This window comes from Mus caroli, chromosome 6 (assembly GCF_900094665.2).
Source record: "Mus caroli chromosome 6, CAROLI_EIJ_v1.1, whole genome shotgun sequence".
Taxonomy (NCBI): domain Eukaryota; kingdom Metazoa; phylum Chordata; class Mammalia; order Rodentia; family Muridae; genus Mus; species Mus caroli.
In genome coordinates, this window is record NC_034575.1 from 32,554,322 (window position 1) to 32,563,683 (window position 9,362).

At 40.4% G+C, this 9,362-nt stretch overlaps 1 protein-coding gene across 3 annotated transcripts in view; it reads left to right on the forward strand.

Moving 5' to 3' along the window:
- Window positions 1-9,362, forward strand: part of Trim24 (tripartite motif containing 24) — a 105,712-nt gene that overhangs the window by 68,536 nt on the left and 27,814 nt on the right. For all 3 annotated transcript variants that reach the window (XM_021164255.2, XM_021164256.2, XM_021164257.2), the window contains exon 7: window positions 2,226-2,372. In XM_021164255.2, coding sequence (XP_021019914.1) covers window positions 2,226-2,372 — 147 coding nt within the window. The remainder of the gene's footprint in view (window positions 1-2,225; window positions 2,373-9,362) is intronic.

Below are 9,362 nucleotides of genomic sequence, written 5' to 3' on the forward strand. Positions count from 1 at the left end.
GGCCTCGAACTCAGAAATCCACCTGCCTCTGCCTCCCAAGTGCTGGGATTAAAGGCGTGCGCCACCACCGCCCGGCTTTTTTTTGCTTTTTTGGTTTTTTTTCGAAACAGGGTTTCTCTGTGTAGTCCTGGCTGTCCTGGAACTCACTTTGTAGACCAGGCTGGCCTCGAACTCAGAAATCTACCTGCCTCTGCCTCCCCCCCCACCCCCCAGTGCTGGGATTAAAGGCATGTGCCACCATGCCCAGCCTCCAGCTTTATTTTATATATGGCCATAGTTATGAAAGCAGCACGTACAGAGTATATTCTCAAGACAGGATAGTTGTTTGTAATTATAGGTAAAACAATAAAAGATGTACTATCTTGATCATCTTTGTTTTCTACTCTATTTCTCTTTTCCTTTTATTTTTCTTGTTCTTTTTTTTTTTTTTTAAAGATAGCATCTCACTTTGTAGACTAAGCTGGCTTCAAACTCATAGAGATCTACCTGTTTCTGCCTCCTAAGTGTTGGGGTTTAAGGCTTGAGCCACCATGTGTCAGCTTGCTCATCTTTCTTAAATTCATCAAAGGCAACAGCAAAAGCCCATGTTTGAGCAGTAATAATATGAGGTTGCAGTATCCATAGTATGTGTACTTACTGTATACTATTTAGTTATTCCTTCAGTATGTTTTTGAGAAAGAATGTATAGTCAAGAAGCTGTTGAGAACAAGAACAGAAAGAAAAGGTTAGTACAGGAAGACTTGAAGTAGAGACAACTATGAAAAAAATTTCATTCATCTTTAATTCATAATTGACCAGTTGATAAGATCTCCATGAGAAAGTCCTATTTCATCTGGGAAAACATGACCATTTATAATTCTGCTACTTTGAAGATAGTTGAGAAAGTGTTTTGGATGGGAGTAATCAGTGCTCAGTTATGATATTTTCAAGGTTTTGCAGTAGTTGTTTTAAACATGGGCACATTTAAGTAGAATTTGATGATTTTCAATTTTCTACATAGCATAGTTTACTGCTCTGGCTTCATTCACATGAAGAGCTGAAAAATGAGGATGAGACTCCATAACCCGTGACTGTGTACAAAGCCGACAGAATTAGTTTTGACAGACTTGAACCTGAGAATGTCCTAGGACTTGTTGGCTATGCCTCAAGTACCATGCCCATTCCTGTGGTTCACAAGTCACTTGTGAGGCATATAAATGGAGCCAGTTTTGCTTGCTACCACAGAAAACCAAGACACCAGGACTTCTTATGCTCTATTTCCAGTCCTCTCAAAAGTTTTCAAAAAGTTCTTTCCACTCCAAAGACACAATGTAGTTTTACCTAGGTCAGTGCAGCTGTTAAATAAATTATCTTCTGAGTCACACTTAAAGTAGATCTGTCAAAGCCATTGCCTGTGTGCATTGTCCAAACAACCGACCAGGGCACACAGGGAGAGTTGCACTCCATTTTTCTAATTCCTCTAAGCCAATAGAAGCCCTGTATCTTTATCCTCCTCGCCTACATTACGGATGAGGTGTGTGTGTGTGTGTGTGTGTGTGTGTGTGTGTGTGTGTGTGTGTGTTTAATAAAGACCTTTAAATAATTCAATATGGTGCCTTCCATTTTTGATTGCTGTCTGTTTCCTAAGTATATATTTTCTGTGGAGAAAGTCTATTTTCTAACTCCTTGGGGCAGGGTTACCATGTTGGCACTGAAAGTATATTCTGGTTTTATATAGTAGCTCTTCGAATGCATTAGCAGTAGTTCTAATCTCTAGTAACTCTCAAGACAACTTGATTCTCTCTTTAACACCACATACAAGATAAGTTTCAGCTACCGCTTGGCATGATTCTGGGTACCAGCTATTGGAGCTGCAATCTCTAAGATGTGGAACTGTGAATTGGTTAAACCATATGATGAACTGGTAATCTCAGTGGATAACTGGATGATACATCTGTTTTACTTGAGTGTTTTGAATTTAACACCTATACTATCATAGCTAATCTATGTCTGTTTTGGCAAGAGTCATATACTAAGACCTATATAAAGCAGACTTAGAGGCAAAGGGTGGAGCAAACACTAAGGCTGTACGTTTCATGCACTCAGAGGGAGCCTCTGTGTTATGAAGGAACTGCTTACTGTCAGTGGAATACACAGTGGTTCTTACTGTGACCTGATTATCTGAAAATAATCATGGAAATGAATAGAAAGTGCTGAGACTAATTCTGAAATTATTTTCCTTTCAGAGTGTTGCAAAGGACCATCGAATGAAACTTATGCAACAACAACAGGAAGTGGCTGGGCTTTCTAAGCAGTTAGAGCACGTCATGCATTTTTCTAAATGGGCTGTTTCCAGTGGCAGCAGCACAGCCTTGCTGTACAGCAAGCGGCTGGTAAGATGGACTCCTGCGGTTAATAGTCCGTAGCATGCACAGTGAGGCAGGAGTTGAGGGGTGCTTCATATTCAGAAAGAAGCCTGCACACCTTGAATTCCTGCTGGTCAGAGAGAGCACTTTACTGGTTCAAGGTCAGCCTGAGTAACATAGCAAGATACCATGAAAAAGAAAAAAAATCTGGGTGTGGTGGTGCCTGTCTTAATCCCAGCACTGGGGAGGTTGAGGCAGGCCACCCTTGTCTACATACTGAGTTTCAGACCTACAAGGGCTACACAGACAGACACCACCCACCTCCGGAAAAAAACAACAAAACAAAACCCAGAGGTAGATTATCTATTCAATCTTAATTGCTTTTTTGCTTTTTTTGTTTGGTTGGCTGGTTGGTTTTGGCTTCTCCCTTCCTCCCTCCCTCCCTGATCTCCCAAGAGTTGCTCTGTATAATCACCCTGGCTGTCCTGTGACCTGCTTTGTAGATCAGGCTGGCTTCAAACTCGCAGAGAGCACCCTGCCAAGTGTTTTTACCTGAAATAATTTTTACATAACTTCAATTTTAATCTTCTTTTGTCATTCATTGTACTGGCTGGTTTTGTGTGTCAACTTGACACAGAAAGGAGCTTCAGTTGGGGAAGTGCTTCCATGAGATCCATGTGGGGCATTTTCTCAATTACAGATCATGTGGAGAAGGCCCCTTGTGGGTGGTGCCACATCTCTGGGCTGGTAGTCTTGGGTTCTATAAAAGCAGGCTGATCAAGCCAGGGGAAGCAAGCAAGCCAGTAAGTAACATCACTCCATGGCCTCTACATCAGCTCCTGCTTCCTGATCTGCTTGAGTTCAGTCCTGACTTCCGTTGGTGATGAACAGCAACGCGGAAGTGTAAGCTGAATAAACCCTTTCCTCCCCAACTTGCTTCTTGGCCATGATGTTTGTGCAGGAATAGAAACCCTGACTAAGACACTCATATTTATCTTTTCTTTTCTTTTTTTTTTTTTTTTCACTCTGTGGCAAGTGAACCCAGTATAAGAAAAAATATCAATAGTAAATATTACTAGTACCTGCACCCTGCCTCATCTAATTCTAACCCTCTTCCATGTTGAATATTTACATCATTGTTAAGTGTTCCTAGCTAGCTAGCCAGCCATTTCACTGGACAAATGATGAGACACAGGGGTACGCTTATCACCATCCTTTAAAGAGCTATAACTAGCCTCACCTTTGAGTCTGTGGTCCTCTTGTCAGCTTCACACTGCAGCATTTGCTGTTGGAGATGAAACAGCATCTCACAAGGGTGATTTAGGGTTTTGTGTACATACTGAAAGTATTGCTACACACCTGGAGCATGTAGGACCTCTATCTGGTGAGTTTGGCAGGAAACAAACTCTGTTTCTGTCAAGCTTCCGGGGCTGCTCATTAGTCTCAACTATGGTTTAATAGAAAGAGTGTGGCTTAGAAGGTCAACAGTTCCAAAGTATTACGATCCCCACATTTTTTGTCACTTACTCTATGCAATCAAGTGGCAGAAATAGTACACATATGTTACATAAGTTTTACTTAATTAAATTAATAGTTTTAAATTTTAAAAATATACATAATTTTAAGGCAAGTCTCTTCTAAGTATGGCTGAATGCTGACTTATAAGCATTTTAAAATTATTCCTTATTTTGAATTGTTTTATTGTATATTTCTATCATGATTAACAGTGATTTAGTTGTTTTTACTGCTTCTTTAAGCAAAATAATCTTTAGACTCATTTGTTAATTTTTTGAAAATCAGTCATTGACTAATTTCAACATTATCTGCCTCTTTCTACCTGGTATTCTGTTTCTACACATTTGACTTTTGTTTTTTGAGATGTGACATATCTAATGCTGTTTTCAGTTATGGTGATATCACTAAGCATAACATAGCCTAGAGTTTTATTCTTGTCACAAATGTCAGGGTTTATTGGGGGGGGGGTGTTTTTTCCTTTTTTTTTCCCTTCTTGTTTTGGCTAATACCAAACATTCCATTGTATATGAGATTGATGATATATATCACTATATATAGATTAGATATAGACATCTATCTATCTTGTCGCTATTTATCCATCAGTAGATATGTGAAGATCTATAAATCTGTATATGCATCCATCAGTCTGTGCACTTCTTTTCCTGTCGTTACTGCTGGGAGCTATAACCGGCACTACTTTCTTCCTTGCTTTTCTCTTGAAGGTAAGAGGTGGGTCGAGGGAATCGCACCGGCAGGGGCAAGATATTTAAGGTTGCTGTTTAATAATAAACCGTTTACCTATATACTTAAGTCTAAGTCACTTTGCTACTGTAAGCTGACCTGCCTGCCTTCCTTGAGGCCAGAAAACTGCACCTCATAGTGAAACCTCGGAGGATTAAGTAAAGTAGCCTTTGTCCTGTCTCTGCAGGAACTATGCAGCCCCAACTCCCTGCCTATTGAAGTCCAAGGAAGAAAGGGACGCTCTGAAAAGTGATTTTAGCCATTATTTCTTAGTTCTTCAGTTCTACAAAAAGTTTCTACAAAAGTTCTCCCCCAAAATGTTTTCTCTAAAAAGTTCTATCATTTTAAAATCTTGCTCTTTCCTCCTGTTCTGATGTCACAATAATGCCCTTACATTCAATGCCTTTTCTTCCAATGCTATTACTCCCAATGCCTTTACTTCTAAGTTCTCTCTAAAAGTTTTCTAAGAAAGTTCTTTTCTAAAAAGTTTTTCTCTCTAAAACGTTCTTCTGGAATTCTGCTTAAAAAGTTCTTTGTCTCTCTTTGTCCTCAGCACTTAATACATCTTTCAGAATACATGATTGCATGGTAAAAGATTCACCACAAGTTTACACATAAATTCAAGTCAACAGAGAATGTTTACATGTATATTCATTAAGAGTAATTATCTGGCTAAACATTCGTCATCTTTCAGTAGCTCTACAGGTTCATAGAGAGTTAAAAACCTTAATTTTTGTGCTTAAGGTATTAGTGAAGTTTCATATAGATAAACCCAGTCAATCTGTTTTCTTCTATCCTTGCACCTATAATAAATCATGAGTTCCCTTTTCATGCCCTTTGGTTAATGGTTTTACAAACTCTTGGAATGTGCTCTGAATAGTTGCCTGCTTGCTACCTCAGAAGCAATTAACTGTTGACACTGAAGACTGGCAGTTTCCACTGCAGTCCATGGCAGAACCGTCTCAGGTAGATCACCTGCTAAGTTTTAGCTTCTCCTTGATGGCTCCTGGTACTTTACCTTCATGAAAATTATAGTAGATGTGGAAGTCCAGACATTTCTGCCATGCATTTCAGTTCTTTGGGAATATATCCAAATAAAGGGCTTCTAGGGCATATAGTACTAGTTTGAATTGTTTGAAGAACCTCCATACTGTTTTCCATAATAGCTATACCAGTTTACATTCCCACCAATCTCCGACTCTCACCAGCATTTACTGTGATCATTGTTTAACTAGCAGCTGTAGTTGCAAGCATGATGTACTGACTACTTGTGGTTTCAATTTGCATTTAACTTGTTGGTTTATGTTGTTGAACACCTGTTCCTTTAGACCTATTAGACAGTTTTTAGAGACTTTAAGTATCTGTGTAGGTATATGCACACATATGCAGGTGCCTTGGCATCAGATCCAATGGAACTAGGGTTATAGGCTATGTGAGCTACCCAGCATGTGTGCTAAATGGTCTTCTGAAAGAACATGTTCTTAACTGCTGAGCCATCTTTTCAGCCCTGTTGGATTTTTTTTGTTTGTTTGATTGGTTTGGTTTGGTTTTTTTCAAGACAGGGTTTCTCTATATAGCCCTAGATGTCCTGGAACTCACTTTGTGGACCAGACTGACCTTGAACTCAGAAATCCACCTGCCTCTCTATTGGATATTTTTATCTTTGTGAAAATGTCTGTTGTTCACTCTCTTGCATGCTCCCCCCACCCCCCCCCCCACCCGTGTGTGTGTGTGTGTGTGGGGGCAAACTTTTCCTCCCAATTGAGAGGAAATTGTTCCTCTTCATTTAATTATTTTTTTGACCATGTAGAAGTATTTTGTGTGAGTTAGCCTTTCTTTATTTTATGTCTTCTAATTTAGTTAATTCCTCTTTTTCCATAATGGAACAAAAAGAAAGAAACTGGCTGATTCCTATGAAGTGGGAAAGTCCATTCAGAAGTCAAATCTTATAGTATTTTGAAATATTTAAACATTAGTTGCTTAGAATTTCTCTATTATCTGTTGGACCTTAAATCTGTGGATTATTTAAAAGGAAGGCAGGAAAATTACATTACTAGATCCTTAAGAAAGTAAAGCACTGGTCATTTCTTTACTGGCAGTGAAAAGTACAAAGGAGCAAGTACAAAAGAGGTGAATGAGTTTCCTGCTCTCCCTCCCTCCTTCCCGGCTCAGCAATCCAGGACCTTTTCATTACGCCTTGAATGTCTGTTTCTGGCTCTACTACCAGCTCCCTATCCCTGAACCCTCAGTACTCAGAACATGGAGCTCTTTCTGATGCTTTATCTATGGCAGAAAGCCTTTCTCTCCCCTGATTCTCGATTGTTCATCTTTCTTTCCACCACCCCCCACCCACTACCAACGCGGTTGGTTCTTCTGGCTTGGGCTACAGTCCTGCTGGGATCATAGGCACATATCACCACTTCTGGCTTAGCCTTTTTGAAAAAAAAAATTATTCTTACGTTTTTTTTTTTTTTTTTTGGTTTTTTTTCGAGACAGGGTTTCTCTGTGTAGCCCTGGCTGTCCTGGCACTCACTTTGTAGACCAGGCTGGCCTCGAACTCAGAAATCCACCTGCCTCTGCCTCCCGAGTGCTGGGACTAAAGGCGTGCGCCACCACGCCCGGCTTATTCCTACGTTTTTAATGAATCAATACAATGAAAGAGGAAAAGCACTAGTTCTATGTAAAAGAGGCACTAATACTAAGATGTTAAGGGCAGAACTTGATGTCTGCATCTGCCTGGCATGGTGATATTAGTATTATAAATAAGGACATAATGTGACAAGGACTGGGGGCCACCCAGAAGTATAAGCCAATAGTCAGAGCTGTGACATGATATCCAAAAGTTTAGACATTGCAGTTTTATTTTGGTTTACTGTTTCAGCTAGATCTCAGTCCACAGTGGCAGCAACCCAGAAGAACTTGGGCTAGGTGTGAGCCGCCTGCAGCCTTGGGAACCCGGTACTCCTGAAAGGCAGGCTGGGGCTGAAAGAAAAGAATGAGGCTGCTAGAAAAGATCAAAGCCAAGACAATTTTTTCTCTGATCAAAGCCCAGAGAGTTTACTAAGAGACTGTGCTTATAAAGAGGGGAGGCCCATCATCTCCCCCACCCCACCCCCAATCCTTTCTTGGTGCCTGGAGCCAGCCTGTAGGCATGATAGGATGGGGGGGGGGCAGCAGTAGTTGACATAACAATAGAGCCATCTAAGCGGAAGGCTACACCCCAGGTGAGTGTATTCAGTGGCAGCAAAGTCTGAATCAGCCTGCTTCAAGGCTGAGGAAGGCTACAGCTAGGTAACACTTTTTTCTTCTAGCCATGATCCACACTTGAAAATAGCACTATAGCTAGGAACTGAGTGTTAAAAACACCAACCTGTGAGGCATTTTAGGTTCAAACTCTAATGGAGTATCAGATATTAAGAGACGATAATGTCTTGGATTTGGGTTGTTTGTCGGATAAACAAATGGATTTCATACAAGTATATTAAAGGTGGTGATGTTATTCCGCCTTCCATGAACATATTTAGAAAGAGAAACAAAGCCAGAGCATGTTCCAAGTTAAGTTCATTGGAGAGAATCATTAAGGACAGACAGAGTTTTCTGTATTTGGGTAGACATCTGTATCTGTGTAGTTCAAGTATACATTTGTATATATTTGATGAATGGTGTCCATAGCAGGGCCTGCCATCCTGGTTTCAAAACACTTAGGAAGAAGGAGTGCAGAGTGTACAGAGTGTCTTCTGCATCAGAAACTAGACAATACTCAGACATGTCAAAGGAACCAGCCCAGTGTTTGCACTGGGGGGGGGAGCTAAATCAGGCACTTGCCTTTTTTAGAATTCGCTAATTATTTTAAATCTTTGCTTTACTTCAGTTACACTGCAGTCGGTATAGGACTTTGTGTCCGTATCTTGCTCTCAGAATAACGTGTATGGAAGAGATTGACAGGGTGCTGGAGCAAATTATTATTAACAGGTTGAGGATTCTGGGTGAAAGGAATGGAGGGGTTCTTTTTAGTCTTGTGGCAGACTTTTGCCATTTTAAAGATTGGAGATGTGTTGCAAAGAGAACTTTTCTACTGCTGGTGACTGTAAATTAGTATAGTTGTGAATAAAAACAGTATAAACGTTCTTTGAGAAAGGTAAAAGTGGACCGATCATCACACCCTAGTAATCTGACTTCGGGGTAAATGTCCAAAGCAGATGAAGTTATCCAGTGCTGACAACCAGTACAATTCATTGTTTAAAACAAACAAACAAACAAAGGGCTATTCAACCTACTGTTCTGGAGTCTGCTGTGTGGTGTACAAAGTTCAGGGGCTTACATATGGTAAAGGCCTTCATGTTGAAGGCAAAAGTACATGTTTCAAGGTAGGAAAAGGTATCACTTCACAACAGGAACATGCGTGGATCCTCAGAGTGGGCTTCTTCACAGGTCTACTCACATCGCTTCCATTAAACCTCACATCACAGCACTTAATGAGTCACGGTGGGAATAAATTTCAACATGTTTCCATGATATTTTCATAGAAACTATAGCAAACTGTCAGATGTGTAGGATGAGCCTGGAGAGCGTTCTGTGTGACGTGAGAGTCACCAAGTGTACCTCGTACAATACCTCACCTGTATGTAGTCCACAGTAAAGGAGCAAATCTACTAGCAAAACAGGATGCTTAATAGAGAACATTGTACGGATACATGCGGCCGAAATTACAATCTGTCTTCCTAAGAAAACATGTAAGGTGGGGCTGGTGAGGTGGCTCAG